At 46.4% G+C, this 27,006-nt stretch overlaps 1 protein-coding gene across 1 annotated transcript in view; it reads right to left on the minus strand.

The window, feature by feature from the left end:
• Positions 1-13,643: 13,643 nt before the first annotated feature.
• The window catches only part of GLI2 (GLI family zinc finger 2), a 76,726-nt gene continuing 63,363 nt past the window's right edge, over positions 13,644-27,006 (minus strand). Inside the window, exons 8-12 of the mRNA XM_006902974.1 lie at positions 23,743-23,892; positions 22,383-22,547; positions 20,994-21,275; positions 18,829-19,165; positions 13,644-16,033 (exon numbers count right to left, since the gene is read on the minus strand). Of these exons, the coding sequence (XP_006903036.1) occupies positions 13,644-16,033; positions 18,829-19,165; positions 20,994-21,275; positions 22,383-22,547; positions 23,743-23,892 (3,324 nt within the window). The remainder of the gene's footprint in view (positions 16,034-18,828; positions 19,166-20,993; positions 21,276-22,382; positions 22,548-23,742; positions 23,893-27,006) is intronic.

Raw genomic sequence — 27,006 nt, forward strand, 5'->3', positions numbered from 1 at the left:
GTCGTGGTACTAGGGATATTGTAGCTAATGTTAGATGGATCTTGGCTGAAAGCAGGTAGTACCAGAGGAATGTCTATCTGTGCTTCATTGATTATGCAAAGGCATTTGGCTGTGTGGACCATAACAAACTGTGGCTGACTCTGAGAAGAATGAGAATCCCAGAACACTTGATTGTGCTAATGTGAAACTTATACTTGAACCAAGAGGCAGTTTTTACATAGGGTTGCTACAAGTCGCAAGCGACTCGATGGCAAATAACAACAACAACAAGAGGCAGTCATCAGAACAGAGAAAAGAAACACTGCATGGTTCAAAATTGGGAAGGGTGTGCGCCAGAGAAGTGTCCTGTCTCCATACCTTTTCAACCTGTATGCAGAACAGATCATCCGGGAGGCTGCGCTCTATGAGGAGAAATGCAGCATCAGGATTGGTGGAAGATCTATCAACAATCTGTGTTATGCAGATTAGACAACCCTGCTTGCTGAAACTGAGGAGGACCTGAAGCACTTGCTGCTGAGGGTCAGGGACTGCAACCTTCAAAATGGATTGAGGCTCAATGTCAAGAAGACAAAGATTCTCACCACTGAACCAATTGGCAGTATCAGGATGGATGGTGAAGAGATTGAGATTGTTCACAGATTTAGTCTGCTTGGTTCCACCATCAACACTCTTGGCACCAGCAACCAGGAAATTAAAAGACGTATTGCGACGGCAAAGTCTGCGGTTAGGGACCTCTCTAAGGTACTCAAGAACAACAGTGTGTCTCTGGAGACTAAGTCTGATAAAGGCCATGGTCTTTACAATCACTTGTTATGCATCAGAGAGCTGGACAATGACCAGGGAGGATAGAAGGAGAATTGATGTTTTTAAGCTTTGGTGTTGGAGAAGAGTATTCAGGGTACCATGGACTGCTAAGAAAACAAACAGATTCATCCTGGACATGGTTAAACCGGGCTGCTTCTTGGAGGCAAGGATTATGAGGCTTTGTCTGGCATACTTTGGTCATGTTGTAAGGAGAAACCGGTCCTTGGAGAAGGACATCATGTTTGGGAGGGTGGAGGGCAGCCGCAGGAGGGGAAGGTCCTCTGGGAGGTGGATTGATTCGGTGACTGGGACAATCAGGATGAGTGTGTTGGAGACAATGAGATTGGAACAGGACAGAGAAGAGTTTAGAACTGTTTTACATAGGTTCACTGAGTCACAAGCAACTCAACGGCACATAACAACAACAACAATATGATAGTTTACTAAGAAAATTCTAAAGATTCATCAAGAAAACTACTGGACATAGCTGACCAGTTCGGCAAAGTGGCCAGATACAAGATCAACATACAAAAATCAATTAGATTTCTCTACAGTGACAAGGAGAATACAGAGGTGAAGCTAAGAAATACGATAGCCTTCACAATAGCTAATTACAAGATTAAATAGTTGGGAGTAAATCTAACCAGAGAACAAGGGATCTATTCAAAGAAAATTACAAAGCATTACATAAAGAGACCTGGAAAAATGGGAGAATATAGCTTGCTCACGTATAAGAGGACACAATAGTGTGAAAATTACAATACTACTAAAGCCAATCTACACATTCAATGTAGTCCCAACACAAATACCAATTTCATTTTTCAATGAGATGGAAAAAGACAATCTCCAGTTTCATTTGGAATGGAAAGAAGCCCCAAATAGGCACTCCTTAAAAAGAGAAACAAGGTAGGAGGCATTTCAATCGCTGACTTCAAATCTTACTACACAGCCGTGATGGTCAAGACAGCTTGGTACTGGTACAATGACAGAGACATAGATCAATGGAATAGAATTGAGAACCCAGAAATCAGCCCATCTACCTATGGTCAACTGATTTTTGACAAGGAGATGAAATCAGTTAAGTGGGGAAATGGCAGCCTTTTTAATAAATGGTGTTGGCAAAATTGGAAAACCATCTGCAGAAAACTCACACCAGACCCACACCTCACACCATACACAAAAATCAACTCAAAGTGCCTCAAGGACCTAGGACTAACACCAAGGACTATAAACTTCATTAGAGAAAAGCTTGGAAGAACCCTAGAAACTTTACTAATCCACAACTTGAATAGTCTTCCAAGCATTCTGAAAAACCTACAACCAGGAGAAGATAAAATAGATGAATGGGACTTTCTAAGAATCAAATCCTTATGCACATCCAAAACCTCAAACAGGGTTAAAAGGGAAGCTACAGACTAGGAAAAATATTTGGTAATGAGGAGTGGCAGGTATGGAAGACTCCGGGCACTTGTGGTGTTCTTTTTACCCAAGTGGGGGTTGGTAGAGCAGACTTGCCAGATGAACTGGGGAGGGGGGTCTCTGGCCCAGAGTTTGCCAGCACTTGGGCAATGAAATAGTAAAATATTGAAATATTGGGCCATGCCTAGCTGCATGCGCCCTCCAGCTTCTTGAGGAATGGCAGGTATAGAAGGCTCCGGGCCTTTTTCATTGTTTTTGTTCAAACATTCTTCTAGATCATATAGCCCTGGTGTGTCCACTTGTCATACAGCGGTAACTTGTGGTTGCTGTAAAGCTGAACATTGTGACACTGATGTGTCAAAAGCGTTAATGGTTACCCATGACGGAGAGTGTTTGAAGGAGCTCCCCGATTAAAACAAGCTTGGAAGCAGGAGTGACATCCACTTCTGTAATAGCTTGCCTCTGGAAACCCTATAAACCTGAAGAGAGGATGAAAGTCACACAAGTGTTGAGGACTTTCCTTCAAAGGGTTGCTATGAGTCACCTACTACTCGATGACACTTAAAAACAACAATGACATGTCTGATAAGGGATTTATATTTAATATTTATAGAATACTCGAATGTCACAGCAAGATAAATATAAAAACCCCAATTTCAAAATGGGCACAAGATATGAACAGACATTTCACCAAAGAAGACATTCAAATGGCAAACAAACACATGAAGGTATGTTTAAAATCCCCAGCTCTAAGAGAGATGCAAGTCAAAACAACTATATTATTTCACCTCAGTAAGAATAGCAAAATTTGCAGAGCAGCAAGCAAGGTGAAGTTAAGGAGAGACTGGAACCCTTATTCACTGTTTGTGGCAGTGTAAAACCACTATGAAAGGTAGTATGACACTTTCTGAAAAGTTGAAAATAGAAATACAATTTGACCAGAAAGTCAACTTCTGAGAATAAGAAAACCAGAATTGTCACCCAAGCAGATATATGCACACCCATGTTTATTGCTGTTTTGTTCACAATAGCAAAGAGTTGGAAACAACCTAAGTGCCCATCAACAAATGAGTGGATTGTGGTATAGTCACACAATGGAATATTATGCAGCACTGAAGAACAAAGAACTCATGAAATACTATAAAAATTGGTGACCATGGAGGACATTATGCTGAGTGAAATATCTTATTCACAAAAAAGACAAATACTAGGGAGCTATGTTGGCTTAGTGGCAAGAAATTGCACTGCAATCTCAGAAGTATGCAGTTTGAATCCACCAGATGCTCTGCTGGAGAAGGAGGGGCAATCTCCTTCTGTACCAGTCAGATCTAATTTGATTGTATACTCACAAAAAAATAAATATTTTTTAAAAAGATAATGCCACTGTTATAGAATAGGACTGACATGGGGGTTGGGGTAAACTAAGAAAAGAGGGGATAAATAATGTACACGACATTGAAGCAGACAAGGGAGAGAACTGTATAAAAGGAACATATGAATGGGTATTATTGACATGACAAGAGTATAGAATAAAAATTGCATAGTAAAGTAGTCCAGGGGGAGTGGGGACTGTATAACAGTGAAAGAACTTTTTTTTTTCCAAAGAAAAAAGTGAACTGAGGGGGGAGGTAAGAAAGGGAAGAAAATGTTTAATAATGAATGAATGGAAATTAAAAAAAGAATATGTTCAAACCTATTAATACCATATAAAGGATACATTTTCTAAAACAACAATAACAACAACAACAAACAACCCCAACAAAATGCATTGGGAAAATCTGCTGTCACTACCTTTCCAGAGTACTGAAAAACAATGATATCAGTCTAGGGACTAAGGTGTGCTAATCCAGGCCATGATCTTTGCAATTATTTGCTATGCAACAAGAGCTGGACAATGACTAAAGATTACAGAAGAAGAAAAGATGCCTTTGAATTGTGGTGCTGCAGAAGATTCTTGGACATACCATGGACCACCAGAAAACAAATAGGTCTGTCTTGGAGAGGGTAAAACCAAGTTTCTCCTTGGAGGTTAGGATTTTTTAGCTCCATCTCACATGGGCACATGGCTATGAGAGACCGGTCCTTGAAAAAGGACATCATGCTCAGAAGGGTGGAGGAACAGTGCAGGAGAGGAAGACCCCAGATGAATTGATACAGTAACTGGGACAATAGAAGTTGATGTGTTGTAACTGGGAGCCAGTGAGACTGGTTCAGGACAGGGCAGGGTTCAGAGCTGCTGTACATTGGGTCATGATGAGTGACTCAACGGCACATAACAACAATAACAATGACCTATCTGATATGGGACTCATATCTAAAACTTACAGAATACTCCAGGACCTCAACAATAAAAAGGTAAACAACCCAGTCACAAAATGGGGAGAGAATATGAATAGACACGTCACTAAAGAGGACATTCAGATGGTAAACAAACACATGAAGAAATGTTCAAAATCCCGAGCTCTAAGAGTGATGCAAATCAAAACAACTAAGAGATAGCATCTCATCCCAGTAAGAATAGCAAAGTTCAACAAAGCAGCAAACAATAAATGCTGGTGAGGTTATAGAGAAATTGAAACCCTTATTCACTGCTGTGGGAGTGTAAAATGGTGCAACCACTGTGGAAGGCAGTTTGGCACTCTCTCAAAACATTGGAAATAGAAATACAATTTGACCCAGCAATTATACTACTGGAAATATAATCTAAAGAAACCAGAGTTGCCACCTGGGGGTGTGTTGTTATTTGCTTGACATATTTTTCCCTGTCATTTGCCTTTTATTCTGTATTTATCCTATATATATTTATATATAAGAGGTACACTTTTTAGATTCCCCCCTTGGTTGTTTATTATTATTATTATTATTATTATTATTATTAATTTTAATGAAAATTTACAAAGACTTTGGATTTCCATTCATTCATTGTTATACTTTTCTCCCTGCCCACCCCTCCCCCTCCCCAGTTCACTCTTCTCTTTGAAAAGTAAAAGAAAATTCTTTCATTGTTATACAATCCCTCCCCAAGTCACAAAAGGGTGTTAATTTTTATCCATTTTCTATTCCTTTTCTTTTAATTCATTCACATTCAGTGTGATTATTGATAAACAAGATTTTATTGCTGCTGTTTTGTTGTATTCTTTTTTTGTGATGTTGCTGGTTACTTTAATCCATCCACTTTTTTCATGCTGTTTCTGTGTAAAGAACTCCCTTTCTTGTTAATTTGGCCTTGTTTTCATGAATTCCCTCATTGTTGCTTGGTTTGGAGTAACAAATTCATTCATAGTGACCCTATGAACAGCAGATCTGAACCTTTCCCAGTTCTGCTCCATCCTCATAATTTTCACCATGCTCAAGTCCATTTACAGTAGTCACTGCTTCAATTCACTTCACTGAGGGTCTTCATCTCTTTCACTACCTATCTTTCTCAGTATTATGTCTCTAAAAAATTGATTCCTCTTGAAAATTTGCCCAAAGTAAGTAAGACCAAATTTCATCTCTAAGGAGCCCTCTGGTATTTGTTCAAGGCTAATTTGTTTATTCTTTTGGCAGTCCGTGACATATTCAGTACTCTTCTTCAACATCACAATTCAAAGTCTTCAATTCTTCTTCAGTCCTCCCTATACATTGTTCAACCTTAGTTTCTGCTTTTCAGAAACTATCCTAAGTTTGCCATCATATTTGATAAGACAGTTTACCAGGCACAGGATTCTTGGCTGGCAGTTGGGTTGGGTTTTTTTCCAAAGTTTTGTTTAAGATAGCCCATTACCTTTTTGTTCTCATAGTTTCTGCCAAGAAATCAAAGTTTAGTCCTATTGTTTTACTTTATAGGTAATTCTTCATTTTTCTCAAGCTGCTTTCAGCATTCTATCATTTTGTCCTTGTCTTTGATTTTGGAGAATTTGATGATTATATGTCTTGATGGGTTGTTTTTAAGGGTCTATCTTGCTTGGGATTCATTTGACTTCTTGAAAAAAAAATAAATATATATATTTGTTGTTGTTATGTGCCGTCGAGTCGCTTGCGACTCATAGCGACCCTATGTACAACAGCCCTAAACTCCGCTCTGTCCTGTGCCAATCGCACTGCCTCTGACACTCCCATCCCAATCATCCCAGTCACTGAATCAGACTATAGATAAATAGATAGATAGATAGATAGATAGATAGATAGATAGATAGATAGATAGTGGCAAAGTTTTCTTCTAGTGTATCTTCCACAATTTTCTCAGTACTTTTCTATGCCTCTTCCTGTTCTGGAATTCCAATCACACCTATGTTCTTTTTTTTGGTGATATCCCACTTAATTCTTATGTTTCCTTTGTTTTTCTTTCTTTCTGCACCCCTACTCTTGCTTTTTCTTCTAGCAGTGTTAAGGCTTGTCCTTTACTTCACTGATTCCATTCTTTTCAATTCTGTTCTTTTGTCTTTCCAAAATTTTGACAACTTCTGAAATGTTGGTTTTACTAGTCCAGATTACAGGGGTTTTTTTCCCCCTCTATGATTTATAATATTCCATTGATCTTATCAGTTTTATCTTGTGTTGATTTTAAAAGAATCTTGTAACATTTTATTACTTTCTTCAGTTCTTCTTAGTTTCTCCTAACATGTGAAAACACTTGACTATCATTCTTCTCGATTCCTCTTCAGAGGATTACAACAGTCCTTTCTTTCTGTGACATATCTACTGACTCTGTGTTTTGATAAATATTTTTTTTGGTGACAGTTTGTTTTGATTTTGTGTGGTTTGATGTTGTTTGTTGACTCTGGAACATTAGAGTGATGATGTAGTTGCTGGTTTTTAACTTCTTCTGTTGTATGGATAATAGCTAATTTGGTATCAGTGTAATTATGTTTGTTGTCTGTGCAGCACGGTTGATTGGGGCAGGTTTATCAGTAATGATTGCACTGGTGGCCAGGTGGGGTATGTTCTGAACCTTGCTCTGATGGGATTTGTAAATATTCTAGTCTGGTTTGCCATGGGGCCTTCAGTGGCTGTGGTGCAGGAACAGGTCCAAAGTTGGGGCTAGTGAACTGTTTCCTTTCCCTACTTACAGTTGGAGCTCTGGTAGTTTAGTGGTAAAGAGGAGTGCTGCCAACCCAAAGGCACATGGTTCAAATTTTCCAGTTGCTCTGCAGAAGAAAGATGGACAGTCTCCTGTGATTGTTTCTTAAAACTTGCTGGAGGGTCAGCTATAAGTCAGTTCTGACTCTATGGTATGTAACAACAGTCTTAGAATTGCTGCACTTGTGTGTAGTGGGCCTGCTGAGTCACTGGATTTCTTACTACCTCACTCTGTGAACCAGAGGCTCTCTATGAGGCAGAGACTCTCTACAACTCAATGAATCTGAATTACTGTGCATGCAAGTGGTCTGTCATTTCTGGCATGACATTGAATTACAGGGCCATATGTGAGAGTAGTGCTGTGGGAGGCTCATAGGCAACTGGCAGACATGATGTATGGACAGTTTAGTAATGTCTGTGGGCTGGAGGTTTCCTAGGTGCCCCTCAGCTAAACCAGTCAGTGTTTGCTGCAGTGACTGCAGGACTATGGGAGGCAGTGCACTGTGAAGCTGCTAAGTTAGCATCCAGTGTGGTGGGTTTCAATGATCACTTGTGGGTGTGGTTTGTGTTATTGTCTAGAGTCGGAATCAACCCATAGCTGACCTTCTGGCGAGTTTTCAGAGGCAGTTAATCACATAGGAAGAGATTGTCTACTTTTCTCCCACATAACAGCTGGTGGCCTGGAACTGCTTGCCTTCGGAATTACAGTGCAGTGTCTTGCTACTAGGCCATCTGGTTAGTGTGTTAGAGGACAGTTAACATAGACAGTAATGGAATCTAGGAGCTTCCAAATGGCACTTGTGCATATTTTCCCAGCATCAGATTAAAAATGGTGCACTTTGCTGTAGAAGGATTGTGTTTGGTGATCTGAGAAAGCCTTACCCATTCAGATGGAAGTTCATTCAGCTGGCTGTCAGCAAGCAAGGGGGAGATGGGGTCCTATCTTCTCTGTAAGTGCAGGTGCTTGCAGGCCACCATGAGACCCAAGCACAGCCTTCTGGAGGCTATTTGGGTTGGGTTCACTGCTACACATATCTCTTGATTTGGTCCTTTCTCATGTTTCCACTTTCATCTCTGGCTTTGCTCTCAATAATTTTTCCTAAATTTCAGGGTGCTGGAATTATTTGCTATGACTGGCCTTCCTTGCCTTTTGGTGTCCCTAAGGGAGAACAACAGATAGATTTCCTAGTCTGACTAGTCTTACCCCGGCAGCTTTTTAAACTTTATTGTCCTGCAAAGACAGCCTCCAAGTTTCTGTAGTATCGTCTTTGTGTGCAGAAGTCTTAGGACAGCTTTGGATATGGTCTAATGATCAAACTCTTTGAAAGACCCACCCACCACATATAATCTCTGCTCATTCCTCAAAGCTTTGTCACATTCTCTTGTCTATAATGAGGCAGAGGGACTAATTTGGGAGATTGCATGAACATCATTGATGGGATCTCCTGTGTTGGGTACTGGTGTCCCAGGTAAATTTGGCATGGCTTCTGGTCTCAGGAACTGGAAAACTCTTAGTGTAAGAGACTCAGGTACGGGTAAAAGGTATATGAAAGATACATAAAAAGGTACATGCAAGATATATGAAATACTGTATGAAACAAAATGTAACAAAAGATTGTGTACAGCACAAGCAACACAATGTATATGAATTATTGTATACAAAGCAATAAAAAATTTCCAAGAGTGCTGGGGGAAGCTGACTTTTTGCCAGAATCCCACTAAGAGGAGTTTCAGCTCTTTCACTAGCTTGCTTACAGTTTCTCTGGATGTCAGTTCATTTGTTGAACTAGTTTTCCAACATGACTCTGTAGAACCTTCCCTGGGCTACTTCTGGTTGGATGCAAAAGACAACCAAGAGGTGGTGGGCCATGGGTTCTGGGTCTCCTATCCTCAGTTCCACCCAGCTTAGCTCTACTTTTGTTTGTGTCCTGTATTGCATATCAGCAATTTAATTTAAGGCAAAGTATCTAAGACTTTCCAAGGTCTGAAAAAAACAACACCCACCCCAAAATGACTAAACTTGATCAATATAGTTGGACCCATTGCACTCTGAACTCACAATGTGCTCATACAAACTTAGACAAGGCCTATCAAGCTGGCAACACAGAAAACATTGAGTATGAGTGAGGTTACAGTCCAGGTAGGGATACTGGTAAATCTAAGTAACTGACTCTCAAGAGGAAGGGGAGGATTAAGCTTTGTAGATTCATAGTGTCTATAATTTCAAGTTTTCATTGTGAAGTTCCTAAATGCGGTACAGATATGGCTCAGTGATCCATGGCTACATATCCAAAATACTCACCATAAAGAAAAATGCTGACCTGTATTATAAATTAAGAAATATTTGGTAAAAGCATTGCTAATAAATTTGCCTAATAAATCAGTGTACTTGTCAATATGGCTTCCAGGCAGAATGTTTTAAGCATGAGTTTGACATGCAGATGATAAGATACTATAAGAGGTAACTTCAGAAAAGAACTGGTTAGTATATAAACAGAATTTAGAAGATATGCAAAGAAAATTCCCATCTCCAGTCTTTCCCTGCCACTCATCTATCAGTCTGTCATGACAAACTGTGCCAGCTTGTATGCTTTTGTAACCTCACTGTTGGTATTTCAAATGTTAGCAGGGTTAATGATAATGGACAGATAGGAGAGAATCTGAACATTTATTGAGTCACACGGCCTCACCAGTGATGTGGGAAAGTATCCTTGCAAAGGAGGGTGTGCAGTGAATATTCCCGAGTACTACCCACTAGTCTTCCCACTAAAGATAAAATTATTTGTTCCTTCCACATGTAGAATGTATGAGCATCTCAGAAATTCTTACTCCATGAGAGTGAATTCTTCCCTCAGCCAGAGAAAAGAGACCTTCTCCAACCCAGTGAAATGTAGGATATGCTTTGGGACAGCAGCAGCAGCCACAGCTAAAACAGAGAATTGATGTGAGACGGGACTTTGGGAGTGGGGAAGGTAGTAAATACTGGCAGGAGTGAGAACTTGGGAACACTCAGAGACACGAGGCTCAGGGCACAGGTGCCTGTATGCACATTTTTGGAGTTGTCTTGACTGTATTTTGTTATTAATCTGAGTTATAACCTTTTAACACCCCATCCCTGGAAAAAAGTATGAGCTTCTTAATGCCAAATTCTGACCTTAGCAGAACAAAGGGATTGAAGTATCATAAATATCTGATTGATGCAAACACTTAATGTGCTCAGTGGCTAATGGGAACGTTAGTGGATCAATTCTACCGAGAGGCACTCAGAAAATGGTTTGATGAACTACTTTTGAAAAGTGAGCATTGAGAAACTCTACAGAGCATACTTTACTCTGATGCACATGGGCTTGTCATGAATCCGAGGTGAACCTATGACAACTAATTTTAGAATATTCTCTCAGCATGACAAAAAGATGTTTTGTAAATAAGAACACGTCAGGTACCAAGCACCAGGTGTACACGTAATTAGTGTAAAGAGAGGCATACCTCCAAAGGAATGGGTGGTGTGACTTTTGGAGCAAGTTTAAAAGGTAAAAAGGTTAGCATGTACTAAAGAGGCCCTGGGATATTAGAAACATTAAGGACCCTGGTGTCTCAATTTCCTCCAAAGCAGGATTTCAGATGCTGTGGACCAATGGCTGCAGATAAAACCCCATCTTTCCTTTCTAAATGCCGTAACTACAGCTAATCTCTGTCCTGTTATTGTAGGGCTTATGAGTAGGTGTCTAGATCAACAAAAGCTCCATCCAGAACGGATGACAGCCACATGACCCTGGTGTGTGACTGATGCCTGATAAAATTAGGTTTTCCGTCCTGGGTTGGTACATTCTACATGTGTGAAAGCTGCTGGAGGGTCAGTAATGAGTCAGCTCTGACTTGACTGCAATGTGTTTGATTTCTGAGGCAGGGAGGGCCCCTTAAGTAGCCTCAGGTTGCTTTAGCACCTCCACTCCCCTCCCCTCAAAACCCCCAGGGTAGCACTGCTTCAATAGGAATAGCCTTGTATATAAGCTCTTAATTATGTTGAAGATGTCCTCTTCTTTCTGCACCCTCCCACCAGTGTTTTTATCAGCAAAGGGTGTTGAACTTGTTAAATGCCTTTTCATCATCCATGCCCCACTCATCATTTGTTTTGCGGTTTGCTGAAGTGGTTAGGCTTCTGTCTATGGCTGCTCCAGGGCCTTCCTACCCACCTGTCATGGTGGCACCAATGACTTGGAGCCACTTCACCCCAGGCTGGTGGTGGGTACGCTAAAGATTCTGTTATTCCCGACTCTTCCTACTGTGCACCAGAGAGCAAGACCCTGCTTCAGAGTCTGCTCACCCCCACCAAGTGAGTCCAATGTGCTCCACAGGTCACCCATTCAAGAAGGCATCTGGACATGAGGCCTAGATCTACTGCTCTGGTTATTTACAAAGCCACTCAGATGCTGTGACTAGCTCACTGAAAAACTGGCCAGATCATCCTGTGAAACAGTCTATCCCTCCCCTGTCCCAAAAGATAAGAACCATCCAGTAAATGCCCTACCACTTAACAGTTCTTGGTGAAGGTGGGGCAGTACATTTTGATGCTGTTAAGAATAAAAATATAGCCCAATTTCTACTCAAACGCAGTGAATTTACTGCCCAGTTTCTCATTAACTACTGTCAAGGAAGGAGCAGACAAAATAAATTATGAAAAAATTATTTTTTAATGTACAAAAAGATTTATTTACAAATTGAACATGTCATTTCAGTTCATAGTATGTAGAAAAAGCTAAAAATGTTTTGAAGATATAAATTTGACTGGATGGTTTACCTACAGAATTCTCAAAAATGACACATTTTTGTACAGAATACATACACATTAAGAACGGCTAGTGAAATCCTAGGTCAGGAAGTAAGTGAACACCACCACAGAGCCCCAGACCCACTGAGAAGTCCAATGCCTGGCCATTCAGGGACGGCCTTGTCTTTTAACAGTTTGATGTTCCAAGATGCAACGGGGTTTTGGCCCTGTTTAGGGTATACTTGGCCGAAGCCAAAGCTACAGTCAGAAGCAAACTCTTATTGGTGCAGTTGGCTTGGCAGGGTTGCCACAAATCCCACATGGAAACCCTTGAGGAGGGGGAAGGATGCATGTAGATGGGATAAGGAAGTCATCAATTTGTCCCTTGAAGCCAAGTTCCAAATTCCATTTCTAGATAGTACTTGGTCACATCAAACAGGAAAATCAAGTGGTGGTTCTTTAGAGCCTCAAGAATTAACCCTTTTACTCTTTCATAACACACAAAACACTGTGCATGCCAACATTCTTAGCCAAATGGACAGGGAGGGACAGTGGGTAAGTGTCTAATAGATTCTGGGGACTGTGCACTGTGGCTTGGTGCACACCACTGGGCTGCTGGTCAAGGACAGCAAAGCCAAGGATGCCTGGGCCTTCCTGCCATGAGGTGGGCACACAGTGCACGGGAGAGGCAGAGGGTTTGTAAACATGCAACTTCCTCCCCCTATGGGCCCTGGGTGCACCCTCAGCCCTTCTTGAGCACCATCGGCACTTCAGCTCACCTGGGTCCATCTCTGACCCACAGCAGGTCCAGGAGCCCCAAGGTATTTAGAAATGAGCATTCTTTTCAGGCACAAATACTGTAAACAAGGGCAAAGGAGCCAGGGTGATTTCAGGGCTTGCCCCAAGAGGATCACCTTTTCTTTGCTTTTTCTGGTGATCCTTCTGATACTTTATTCACTTGTATGCAGGTAGCCAGTCATGGGTCCCAAACTCCGTTCTATGGTTAGAAATGGAAGATCTAACAATCCTGGAATTAGAAGGGGCTTCTGAGTCATACAGCTAGAGTCAGTTTTGCAGCAAGTAACATTCAAAGCCTCAAGAATTAAACTTCAGTGAAGAATCTAATGGGCCAAGAATTCCTTGTCTTCATGGGTACTGATGTGAGAAGCTAAACTTCCTGCAGCAGAATATCCTGTATGGCTTTCAGATTCAAACTCAGTGTGGTTCCCATCCCTTTTCCCTGTGCCCTTGGCTGATGCAATCCTCTGTTAGCCAACCAACAGCTGTGACAGCACCAGGACTGTTGACCTATCAACATCAAAGGCCAGAAAGCACCGTGTATGTACCGAGCACTGAGTTTTTCATTCCTGCCTTCCTTTCTTCTGGAGACTCTGTCCAAAGTTTTAAAAAATAACCCCAAAATACCAGGAAGGCTGCATAAGACTTCTTAAAGCAGCTGTGGCCTAAGTCAACCATTGGTAAAAACTCCTCAGACCTATTAAATAATACTCTTTTGGAAAAGACAAAAGATAAAGCGCCCATAATGTGGACAGCAGTTCCCCCAAGCCCGCTGAATTCAGGGCCCTGGGGCTTAAACCATCATATTCAGGAACTTGCTCTCTTCAGCCAGGCTGGTGAGCATGGAGCTCATGTCACCCACAGCCATGTTGCTGAGGCCTGAGGGGATGGAGGGCAGCGTCAAAGAATTCCTTGGGGTGGTGAGGCGCGAGGAGTTCTGGGAGAGGCTGTGGAGGAAGCTGGGACTCAGGGTGCTTGAGAGCAAGCTTGAGTGGTCACCATCATCCATGATGGCATCAAAATCAATCTGGGGGGCCTCCAGGAGCTGGGAGTCCACAGTGCTGGACACCTGGTTGACTCCTGGTGATGGCAAGGGCTGGGGTTTCATGCTATTTGCACAGGCTTGGGGCTGCGTGAGTTGGCAGTCCGGGTGGCTCCCAGGGCCTCTGTCCTGCTGGTACATGTGGATATGGCCGTAGTAGCAGAGTAGGCTGTGATCCTGGGCCCCGTTGGCACATTCTGGGGGCTGCTGTGTGGGAGCAGGCAGCACAGTGCCTATGACTCCCTTGGGCGTGGCCTCTGCTGGTCCCTGGCTGGCCAACCCAGCATTCATTGCATGACCAGTGGCCCTAGAATAGGCCAGCTGCTGTCCAGCACGCACTCCACTGTGATGGCTGGTTGGACTGGGCTCAGCAGGAGGCCGGGGCTGCAGTAGGCCAAAGTTTGATGCTACTGACCCCATCATGCCCTGCTGGGGCTCCATAAAGCCAGACTGGTGGGAGGGTAGAAGGTTGGGACCGTGGTGGAAGCCCTCCTGGCTCACCGGGGCCACCAAGTGATGGCTCTGTTGTGGGTAACTCTGGGATGGGAGAGGTGGGGGCACCACAGTCAGGGAAGAACTGGGGTCTCCAAGTTCTCTATGTCTGTTGCCCAGCATGGTGGACTCAGGAGCAATGTCCATTTGCTGAGGGAGCCCCAGGTGGCCTGACTTGGTTGGCATATTGCTACAAGATGTTGAATACTGGGTTAGGACTTCCATGGTGCTGGGGCTCAGCTGGGAGGTGGCCTGACCACTGGTAGAGTAGGGACTGGTTGTGGTAGCCATGTTGGGACACTGGCCACCTGTGGCTGGCTGTCGCATCTGCTGTACATAACTGGCCCTGTGCCCTGAGTGAGGCTCCAGGTGTGGCTGCGTGCTGTCCAGGCCCGCTGGGCTTGTCTGCAGGTTCTGCCGGCTGTAGCCTGAGCACTGAGCAAGCACCTGTTTCTGTGGACCTAGCGCCAAGCCGTTCTGTGGAAAGAGTGGGGACTCTATCTGACTGGCCAGCGTGTCCACAGTGCCCGAGCTCACCTCATTCCACTGCACAGGCATGGTGTTTTTGTTGAGGCTCTCAGGCACCTCAAAGCTCAGCTGGGAGCCTCCTGGCATAGTCGTGGGGCCCATGTTCGAGTCCACAGGTACCATCCTCCGCTGACTGTGCAGTGCCGGACTGGGCAGCTTGGCAGTCTCAGGGAAGCTAGTGCTTTGAGCAGGATACCCCTGCGGGCTGCTCTCCTGCAAGGCGCTGCTGGTGTGAGCGTTAATATACTGAAGCACATCATCAGGTAGCATCAGCTCGTCATCTGGACCTATGCCACCCGCCTCCACGGCCAAAGCCTCCATCACCACGTTTTCACTGATGCTAGGCGCATGTGGCGAGTAGGCACCACGGACCGTACCGCTGTCCACACACGGGTAGGCTGACAGGGCAAAGGCACAGCGCTCCAGGCATGGCAGTGTGGTGGGGCCCACGCAGCTGGCGCTGTGGAAGCGCTGCACCTGTGGGGGCGCTGCAGGCTCAGGTCGCCTCACGGGGTCGCTGGCCCGCCGCACCCCAGGGCCCAGCACATCGTGCGCAAAGGTGGGAGCGGGCCTGGGGTGGGTGGGGGCTGGGCCGTCACTGCTGCGCCGTGGGCCCAGGACACGTGGGCAGGGTGGCGGCAGGGCAGAGCCGGGCGTGTCGAGCAGCGCCAGGCGGGTGCGCAGGCTCACGCGCTCCAGGCCCGGTAGGGGTGTGGGTGGGGGCCCACCGGTGGCGGCTGCGTACTTGGCCCGAAGGCTGTATTGCTGTGCAGGGGTGAGGTGCAGCGGCCCGGAGCCGCCTCCACTGCACTGGCTGGCCTGGCTGGAGCGCCGCGACGTGTCTGTGGAGATGGGGTCGTAGGAGTCGGCTGAGCTGGCGTTGTGCCCGCGACCTGGGACGGGTGGGGAGGCCTCGCTGGAGCGGCGGCTGGAGAAGTAGGGGGAGATGCCGGAGGAGCGGCGGCTCACGGTGTAGGCGGAGCTGACCGTGCTGGTACAGCTGTCACGGCGTTCCTGCAGCTGGCTTAGCATGGTCACCTCACTCGTAGGCAGCTCGGACAGCCGCGGACTCGGATGCAGCCCCGCTGGCCCACTGTTGCCAAAGTTTTCCAGGATGGAGCCTATGTGGAAGGAGACAGGTAAGATTAGGACTGGACCCTCCCTGCCTTGGGCATACAGAGTCTGCAACTGCACCTCAGCAGCATCTGGTGCGCACTGGCACTCAGTAAAGGAAAATGACACAAAGAACAAACACAGTGAACAAATGAGTGTCTATTAATAAAGTGTACAGGGAGCTCTGGTGGCCTAGTGCTAAGAAACTGCGCTGTAATCCCAAAGCGACCCAGTTCTAATCCACCAGCTGCTCCTCGGGAGAGAATGGGCAATCTCCTCCTATATGATTTCCTGCCTCCTAAACCCAACAGATTATTGATTATGGAGCCAAGCAAACTAAAATGGGTAACAGTCTCAATCTCTTCACCATCCATTATGATGCTGCCTATTGGCCCAGTGATGAGAATCTTTGTTTTCTTGATGTTGAGCTTCAATCCATCTATGAAGGCTGTAGTCCTTGACCTTCTGCAGCAAGCGCTTCAGGTCCTCTGTTTCAGCAGCAGGGTTGTGTCATCTGCATAACACAGATTTTTAATGAATCTTCCACCTATCCTGATGCCACATTTCCTCCTCATACAGCCCAGCCTCCTGGATGATCTGTTCTGCATACAGATGGAAAAAGGTGTGGAGACAGAATATATCCCTGGCAGACACCCTTCCCGATTTTGAACCATGTAGTGTCTCCTTCCTCTGCTCTGATGACTCCTTCTGGGTTCAAATATAGGTAACACATAAGCATCAAGTGTTCTGGGATTCACATTCTTCTCAGAGTCAGCCACAGCCTGTTGTGATCCACACAGTCAATGCCTTTGCATAGTCAATGAAATGTAGATAGTTTCTTGTACTTACTTTCTGCTTTCAGTCAAGATCTATCTAATATTAGCCATAATATTGCTAGTACCACAGCCTCTTCTAAACCCAGCCTGCATATCTGGCAGTTCTCTTTTGACGTGTTACTCCAGTCGTTTTTGGATAATTTTCCGCAGAATCTTGCTTGCATGTGATACTAATGATATTGTTTGATAATTTTTGCACTCTGTTGGGTCACCTTTCTTTGAAATGGGAACAAATATTGATCTCTTCCAGTCAGTTGGCCAGGTGGCTGTCCTCCAGATTTCTTGGCACAACTTATTGAAAACATCCAGGGAAGTGTCTATTTGTTGAAATACGTCAATTGGTATGTTGTTAACTCCTTGAGCCTAGTTTTTAGCCAATTCTTTAAGAGCAACTTGAGCTTCCCCCTCCATCACCACAGGCTCTTGCAATGAATTGCATTGGGAAAGTCAGCTGCCAGGGACCTCTCCAGAGTACTGAAGAGCAGTGACATCAGGCTGGTGACTAAGGTGCACCTGATCCAGGCCATAGTCTTTGCAGTTGTGTGCTATGCATCAGAGAGTTGGACAATGACCAGCAATGATAGAAAGAGAATTGATGCTTTGAGCTGTGGTGCTGGAGAAGTGTTGAATATACCATGGACTGCTAAGAGAACACACAGGTTTATGCAAGAGAGAGTGAAACTGGGCTCCTCCTTGGAGGCAAGGATTCTGAAGCTTTGTTTGACGTTCTTTGGGCATGTTGCAAGGAGGGACCAGTCCTTGGAGAGGGACATCATGTCTGGGAGAGCGGAGGGGCAGTGCAGGAGAGGAAGACCCTTGATGAAATGGATCAATTCAGTGACTGGGGTAATGGGAGTAGGTGTGTCAGAGACAGTGAGGTTGGCACAGGATAGAGCAGGGTTTAGGGCTCTTGTACACAGGGTCACTATGAGTCGCAAGTGACTGGATGGCACATAACAACAACAATGACATACTGGAGGGTCACTGGACCCACTGGAGGGTCAGCTCTAAGTCTATTCCATCTTGACCACACATCACCATCATCACCACCACTGCTGCCACCACTGACTCAATGACAAGCAGGTTTGGTTGGATTTGGTTGTGTTAAGACCAAGAGCAGGGGTCAGAAGTTGCATGCAGATGTCACCTCTCTCTCCCTGTGTTAGCTGGTCCTGCCTTCTTAGTCATATCCAACTCTTTTATCTCCAGCTGTGGAATGGGGAGATAAAACAGGCCCCTCTGTGAACTGGGCTACTGTCAGGAGGAGAGGAGAGGCCCCAAAAGCCTGGAATGGACTTAGTACTTAATTCTATGACAAGTCCTAGCTTCTTGGGGTGGGGGTGCTCTGTGTCAGTAGCGAGAACTGCCAAGCAGGATTGAAGGTGGCCTTGGCGAGTCTCATAGTATTCATATGCCCTCTCTATGTAGGGTGAAGCTGGGTAGAGATAATACCTATGCTGGCCATCCCTTGGAAGGTGCAGCATCTCAGTAAGGGGCAAGACCAAAGCCTCTGCTGTAGGGCCAGAGAACTGAAGGTCATCTGTCAGCAGTCTATTTTCAGGAAGTAACTGAGTAGTACACACAGTGCCCACCAAAATGTTCTGTCAATCCCTGTGGTCATCTTGAATGACACAGGCAGTATTCAGAAAACACTTGCCAAAGATCCCTCCACTCAGCCTGATACCTCTGGAGGAGGCTAAGTCCTCAGCACTGCCTCCTCCACAGAATCCTGCTTGCTCTTGCCCAGTTCCATTTTCCTTCGAGCACCCCTCACTTTAGCCTGAGCGCCAAAGCCACACTGCCACTGATTTGGGGCAGGCTTTTTTATAACTCCTCTCCCTCAGCTTCCTTATCAATAAGATGATGCTGATAGGAGCTGTCCTCCTGGGCATCCATGAGAAGGCACCTGGCAGGTTCACCTGGTGCTGCCCTTGACTCTGACCCAGGCCTGTTCCAGGCCCACTTACCACTTCCCGGGAGGGGTGGCAGCTTGGTAGTCCGGCTGTGCGGGGCTGGCCCAGCCCAGGAGCAGGAATCCTTGAGTGACTTGAGCTTCTCCTTCTTGAGCTGCTCAAACCGGTGCATGGTGCTCATTTGTTTGCGTAGCTGCAGGCCACCAGCTGAAGGTGTGGCCAGGGCTGAGGTGCTGGCCCCCAGGGGCACATCATCCAGCGCTGTCAGGTCTCCCAGGCTCCCAGGCCCTGTCCTTGGCATCTCCACGCCACTATCATTGTTGGGGGCACTGCCCAGGGGAGAGAGCTCACTGCTACAGGATGACTGGGCCCCGGGGCTGGACTGGCACAGCTGCAGGGGCACAGCAAAAGGGCATGGAGTCAGAGGGTGGGAGGACCTGGCACCCTTCACTAGCCCCACAATAGGCACTGTGCATCCACAGAGGAGGCAAAAGGAGAGAGATGGGGGGATTTGGTACCCTAAACTTGCCCCACTCTGTGCATTACACATCCATAGGGTAGCATCTCTTGTCCTTTTGCAAGTCATTTCACCTCTCTAAACCTGGACTGCCTTTGCCTGGGACAGTTAAATAGGATAGCAGCAGCATGCATGAGACATCAGTAATTTTAGACCCATGGCTCCATCTATCTGTGCGCCTGCACTTTACCTGCCCCAGTCTACCTAGAGTCCAGCTGTGAACTTCGGGTGTTTGGAAACATGGAGCCTGTGCTCCCTGGAGGCTCAGCTTGAGGGTATCAGCACTAAATACACAGAAGCATTCTCACCAAGAGCCATGTGCCACACCACGAAGCAGGTGCCAGGAGGGACAGAAATGCTGCATGCAGCCACAGCCCATATAGCCACCCTGACTGGTTTCTGTTGGGTGTTGGGTGGACAGACCCAGAAAGAAGTGGACGCAGTAAGTGGAAGGCTCACTGGATGCACATGCAGTGTAGAAAACCACATAATTCTGTCCACATCTGTGTCTATGGGGGTTCTGGTGTGGCAGCCCAAGTCAGGCGCACTCAGGTATAATTACTCTGGGCTCATTCCAAGGTGGGATATCCCCCAAGTGCTCCTATGCCCAGCAGACCACTCCACATGCTTCCCCTCGCCAGTCAATACCCTCTCCAGACTGACTCACCTACCCCCTCCACTGCAGTTTAAGCTAAGGACACCACTCTCCTGACCTACCTTCCTTTGTCCCACCACAGCCCCCACAGCCACCCACTGTGCTCACCTCAGAACTGTCTATCCTTAGGGGAGGTACAGTCAGGAAAGAGATGGAGACAAAGAACAAGTGGTTAGAACAAAGGAGTACAGACCAGAATGTGTGGCTGCAGAAAGGACAGAGTGGGGCAGGAGGGGATGCTTGTTGGAGGCACACAGGAGCCACCTGTGTCAAAAAGGTGCAGCCTTGGAGGACAGGCACCACCCTCTCCTACAGCCAGGACAGCAAGGGTTGCACTAGAGGTGGAGGATCCCACAAACAACATCTATGTGGACAGATGGTCACTGTCCCACCTTTTGATTGGAGAGCCTGAGGCAAAGCACCAGCTGTGACAGATATCAAGGCAGAGCCCAGCTGTGATAAGGGATCCCGAGAGTGAGCCCTAGCTGTGAGGGGTCCCGAGGCAGAGTCCGAGCTGTGATGGGGGATCCTGAGGCAGAGGCCTAGCTGTGATGGGGGATCCCGAGGCAGAGCCCCAGCTATGATAGGGGATCCTGAGGCAGAGCCCCCAGATTTCAGGGGTCTTGAGGCAGAGTCCCAGTTGTGATAGGAGATCCCGAGGCAGAGACCTAGCTGTGATGGGGGGTCCTGAGGCAGAACCCCAGCTGTGACGGGGGATCGTGAGGCAGAGCCCGATCTGTCGGGGGTGGGGGGAGGTGTCCTGAAGCAGAGCCCCAGCTGTGATGGGGGATTGCGAGGCAGAGCCCCAGAGTCAGAGCCCTAGCTGTGCGGGGTCTTGAGGCAGAGCCCCAGCTGTGATGGGGATTCCAAGTCAAAACCCCCAGCTGTGATGGGTGTCCTGAGGCTGAGCCCCAGGTGTGATATGGGGTCCAGATCTAGAGCACCAAGCTGGGATGGGGCTGCAAGCCCTGAGAGGGATGCTGAAGTACTCTGAGGTCAGCAGGGAAGGCCGAGTGGCCTGGGGCCATAGTAGTCCACTGGGCTTACCACGGAGCTCTCAGTCTTGATGGATTTGATGTGCAGGCAGTCCTCAACAGCCTGGCTGGGACTGGTGGCCTCTGTGCTCTCCTCAGAGCCCTGGCCACCTGGCTGGACACTGGCCTCACTGTCCCCATTCTCCTTGGGCCGTGGGACACGGAGGTGTCCGTCGTTTCGCTGTTTCTTGGTGACATGAGCGTCTGGGCCATGCACAGTTTTCACGTGCTTCCGGAGTGAGCTGGGGTCTGTATATCTCTTGGTGCAGCCTGGAATCTTGCAGATGTAAGGTTTCTGGAGAAAGATCAGGCTTGTTATGGCCAAGAGGCCAGCAAAGATGGCAGGGACAGGGCCCCCCATTATTTACAGCTAGCACCCTGTGGCTGGAGGCCAGCAGGCCCAGGTGTGCAGAAGCCTGGTCCAGCCTGGTTTACCACTTGTTAGTATGGCAAATGCCACTCGTGCCACAGCTGAGACAGCTGGGAAGGAATGTGCACATGCCTTGAGGGACCCTAGAGTCACCTCCTCTGCAGACAGAGCACGGAAGTCCGTAACAGGAGGCAGTGCTGGGCCTCCCACTCAAACAGGACCAGGGAGGCTAGGAAACATGCTTAAAGTCCCCAGTACGAGGTTGACAACCAGACACTGTTAAGCTGAGGCATCAGTTAGTGGGCAGACACACACACCCCTCATGGCACACAACCTTTGCCCGAGTGGGTGGGTGGGACTTGGAGGTGGGTTGCAGCAGACAGTACTGCTCCTGCCCAGCTTCATCTCCCAGGCACTCTTGGCTCCACCAGGGCTTTAGCTGCCTGAGGCACCATGGCTGGAAGATGAGCCACGGTGGGCCGTCAGCACCAGCAGCCAAAGCAAGGTACTGCTGACTGCAGAGACCCTGGGCTAGGGGCTCAGATACAGCTGCACTCCCAAATGGGAGCCCTGCTTGCTGTGGAACTGGTAACTTTGAGCCTTGATGGCTCAGGGATGTGAACCCAGGTCACAGGAGGATTTTACAACTGCAGATAAGCCAGCATTCCTGTCCCAATGTTCCAACCTATAAGTCATGGGGTGCTGGGGACAGGATTTCATTCCTCTGAGCACAAGACCCTTTGATAATTCAAAGAACTTGGGAGACAGAGAGGGTACCTGCCACAACTTTGGCTTCTCTGTAAGAGAAAATTGAGCAAGAGGGCACATGAATGTGAGGGGCCTTGCGGGCCATCCCATCAGTTCTCTTTCTCTGAGAAGAGGAATCGACCCAGCCCCTGGGAGCCTGGGGTCCTCACAGCCTCCCAACTGGACAGAGTCTTACAAGGCCCTATGGGGCCTGTGTGTCTAAGGATGTGCAGCAAGTCCTTGTGGACCACAAATCACACCTCCAGGGTGTGTCTGCAGACGTACCTCATTGGAGTGGGTACGGTTCTGGTGCTTGGCGCGGTCAGAGGCATTGGAGAAGGCCTTGTTGCAACCCTCGTGCTCACACACGTATGGCTTCTCCCCAGTGTGGGACCGCAGATGTGTCTTCAGGTTCTCCAGGCGAGAGTAGGCCTTGGAGCAGCCCTCGAACTGGAATGAGGAGGGCTGGTCAGTGATGGCTCAGTGCGACAGCAGAGGCCAAGGCGGGCTGCCCACACCCTCCCTCCACCTGAGCCTTCAGGGTAGACTGTACAACTTCTCCTAATTCCATGATGTAAAAAAAATCAGTACAAATGGGAGAGTGAAAACACTTGGGCACCCGAAGTAGAGCTGCCAACATCCTGGCAAACCAACTCTGAAATCTGTGTAATCCAGCCAATACACATTGTTAAAACAAGGCCACGGAACTTCCCACGTTGCTGGGTACTCTGTGACGTGGTTCTTAACAGATGCCTGGCACCACTCCTACAGGAGGACTTCCCAGTGCCTCCTAATGTGCTGGCATCAAAAGAAGACAGATAAAGGGAGTGTGGCATGTGTATGCATTGGGGTGCTCTGCACGAGGAAAGAAGCCCTGATATTACAACACGGGTAAACACTAGAAGCATTATAAGGAGTGAAAATAAACCAGTTTCTCACAAGTATCCCAGAGTAAGTACATCCAAAGACATAGTGTTGTCAGGGGCTAATAGGGACTGCTGACTGGTTCAGAGTTTCATTTAGGATGAGGAAAATGTTCTGGAATAGTGGTGATGGTTGTGAAACTTTGTGAATATACTAAAAGTTTTCAAAAGGTAAATTTTATGAAACATGAATTATACTTCACTTAAAAAATCTGTCAACAAATGCACTGTATCAGATCCTAGGCACAGTCTGATTTCAGGGATATTAATGTGAAGCCAAATGGCTATCTCAGGCCCAGGGAGAAGAGCAGTTACACAGAGTTGCCCCAGCTGCTCTGGCCCTGTCAACATCTGTGCATAACAAGGGCACAACCCTTTGAAGCAGAAGACTTTCTTTGTGTTACATGAGAAAGGCTCATCTGTTATAACAGTCAAAAATCTTGTAGACTCCGTAAAGGGTATGGAAGGTTATTTTATAAACCCAACCAGCATGGCTGAACTCACCACAGCTCAAGCTAGGAAGCACTAATGAAGGTGGCTCTGCAGGGACGGAATGCAGGGCACTCTAGAGCGAAACCATCTGCCAGGGCCAAGACCAGAGGAGAGAATTGGTGGTGGCAGGCAAACAGGTCTTACTGCTTGCTGCCCAGTCAAGGACCCCACCTCAGCCTGTGCCGGCCCGTGGCCAGCCACAGGAAGAAGTGGAAAGCGAGGCGACTCACCGTGCACTTGTGGGGCTTCTCGCCTGTGTGCCGGCGCATATGCACCACCAGCATGTACTGTGCCTTGAAGGGCTTCTGCTCCCGTGTGCAGGCCTGCCAGCGGCAAACGAACTCCTTCTTCTCCCCGTGGATGTGGTCGTTGTTGATGTGCTGTAGGAGCAAGTACGTGCAGTGCTGAGCTACTATCTGCAGGACACCCGCCCCACTGGGCCCCACGGTCTGTGCCACCCTTGAGTGTAATGTCAAGTTATACACCTGGCTGGCATTTGTGGCTTGTATTATCTCGTTGCAGACTGGCGATGTCAGGACTCTGCTGAAGCACTGGGCACCAGCCATGGACTGGCAGGCTCTCACCCTAAAGACAGAAACCTGCTGGATCTCACGTTAGTGTCCCCTACTCAACTGTAGGAATGCCACTGCTGGAGTGGGGAAGTCTGCAGCCCTTTCAACTTCCAGGAAAGTTCTATCATATTGACTCACTCTTTGTTCTCAAAGCCTTTCATAGGATCAGAATGTTCCCTGACAATGCCTTTCATTTTTCTCTTCATGATTTACTTAGCAGCAAATTGTTAATAACGGACTGGAGTTCCCTGTGTGTTTGCTGCCACCCAGCCTGCAAGGAGCAGACAGAGGCAGAGGGTAGTTCTCTCATGCCAGGGAGCAGGCATGGCCACCTTGCCAACGGGTACAAGATGAAGTCTGCTCTGAAGCCCCTCCGCAGCTCCGAGCCCACATGCCTGTGCTTAGGAATTCCCTCTGGCCTTAGGGGACACACACTTAGTTAAAGATATATTTTTCCTTGTCACCTCCCCAGTTTTGCCTCTTTTGGCCTGAAATGGCAGCCCCTTTCCTCTTCAACTGAAATAATATCTGACCTATAGCTTGCAGCTACATCATCCCTCTTCATCTGGGACTTGTTGGCTCCAAAGAGATAGTGCATGTTGAAAAATTAGGTTCAAGTTCTGGAGAGGATTAACTAAAACTCTGGTTCATAGTTGTCAGCCCCAGGGTGCTTGCTGGGAAATTTTTGGTCTTCCAGTGGGCAGAAAAGTCAGAATGCATAAGAAGTCTGTATTATCTGCAGACCTGCATGCCTAGAGGCAACAGAGGGAATTGGCAATACCCTATCCAGGGCAGGGTGAAAAAGAGGCCAGGATGAACTCTGGACTGTCCTGAGCCTGTTGCTGCCTTTGCACCCCCACCATGGCCACCGAACCCAGAGAGAGGCTGGAGAAAGACAGGACAATGTGAAGGATTAACCAGGGTTTGGCGGTGGGGAGACCTGCAAGGTTATGGGTGAAACTTGCTCCTCCAACCAGAACCTAAACCCAGAATGGTGCAGCAAAGGAGGGTGAGAAGGCACCTAGAGGGAAGCAGGGTGCAGGCACTGGCCGGGGTGTAAGCAGGGTGCTGGCGCTGGGCTGCGATGCCCAAGCAGACAACGACCAGAGAGAACAACATGCTGAAGATGTCAAGTGAAGTTTGGCCTTATGAGAACTAGCTACTCCTGCTCACGTTCCAGAAATACAACGTTTTATCAAGTTTCATGAAAATGCAGAATTATGTCTTACTTTTTCAGCTATACTGTTACCACTTTATTGCTTTAGGGGGAGGAACGGGCAAGTATCTCTGATGTGGGAGAAACCATAGATTTATCACTCTGAATTGCCACAAGTCTAGAAATCTTATTCTGAGAGACTTTCCCTTGATTCCTAGGAGGACAGGTTCTCTGATGCTGACACACAACATTTATTTTTATGTCCTTCTCTCTCTGTCCTCAGTGTAGACTTGACTCACAATATCTGGAGATTGCTGGGCTTCCCAGGTGCTATCCTAGACACATGCCTCGAAGAACACTTCTGTTTCATTACATTGTGGATCTTCAGATTAGGAATCCTCACATTTTCAGAATTGTGTTATCTTGTGAAAAAGGTTAACCCTCTGTGGAACTTTGTCTATTCAAATGAAGCTCTCACTGGGATTTTCAGTGCTTTCTGACTTTGTAGTCCACTGAAGAAGGGATTTAAAATATTCTTGGATGTGGTTGGTTAGTGCTGTCGGTCATATCCTGTCTATAAAACCATAATTGCTTGTGAAAAATATTTTAAAAATACTTGGCAGCAAGTCTAACTAGGGATTCAAAAGACCTATTCAAAGAAAATTACAAAATATTACTATAAGAAACAAAAAAGAGACTTGGAGCAATGAAAGAATATACCTTGTTCTTGGATAAGAAGACTCAATATTCTGAAAATAACAGTTCTACCAAAGGCAATCTACAAATTCAATGCAATCCCAATTGTCCAACTTTTTTCTGGAACAGAAAGAGACACTGAATAAGCAAAGCACTCCTGAAAAAGAAAAACAAGGTAGGAGGCATCACACTCCCTGATTTCAAATCCTACTACACAGCTTTGGTGGTCAAGACAGCGTGGTAGTGGTATAGTGACAGACACACAGATCAACGAAATAGAATGGAGAACCTAGAAATCAGCTCATTTTCCTATGATCAACTGATTTTTGACAAGGAGATGAAATAAGTTAAATGGGGAAAATGAAAGCCTCTTTAACAAATGGTGTTGGCAAAATTGGAAAACTATCTGAAGAAAATTCAAGTACGCCTCACCTCACACCATACCCAAAAACAACTCAAGGTGGATCAAAGACTAGGAATAAAGTCATAGACTATAAACATCAGAGAAAAGCCTGGTAGAACTCTAGGAACCCTAATCCACAAGATGCCTAATCAGGCATCTTGAAAAAACTTTAATTGGGAGAGGATAAAATAGGTGAATGGGACCTTTTAAGAATCAAATCCCTATGAACATCAAAAAACTTCTCCAATGGGGTAAGAAGGAAAGTCACAGACTGGGAAAACGTCTGCAGGCTGGGTCTGGGTGTTGAAATAGTTTTGAAAACAACACTTATATACCATATCTAGAGGACACATTGCCCTCTCCTGGGAAACCATTTCCTTTTTTTTTTCTTCTTTTTCTAAAATTTATATTTAAATTTTTAATAAAAAAAAATTATTTCTTTTTAATTTCTTTCTATTACTCTGATTTATTTACAAAGGATGAATACATTGTTTTTCATGCTTGTGTCAGCACCATGCTGCAAATGGAAGAGAAAAAGCACTAAGCCACAAGAAGTTAATCCTGGAACAGAAGTTTAAAACAGCCAAAGATGGAGTTCCGCCGCCAGAGACGGAGTTCTGCCGCCAGATGGGCAAGGAAGAGACCCAGGAAGAGCAATAGTCAGCCA

Source organism: Elephantulus edwardii, unplaced genomic scaffold, assembly GCF_000299155.1.
Source record: "Elephantulus edwardii isolate Elephantulus edwardi_28Jun2011 unplaced genomic scaffold, EleEdw1.0 scaffold00480, whole genome shotgun sequence".
In the NCBI taxonomy this organism is placed as follows: Eukaryota; Metazoa; Chordata; class Mammalia; order Macroscelidea; family Macroscelididae; genus Elephantulus; species Elephantulus edwardii.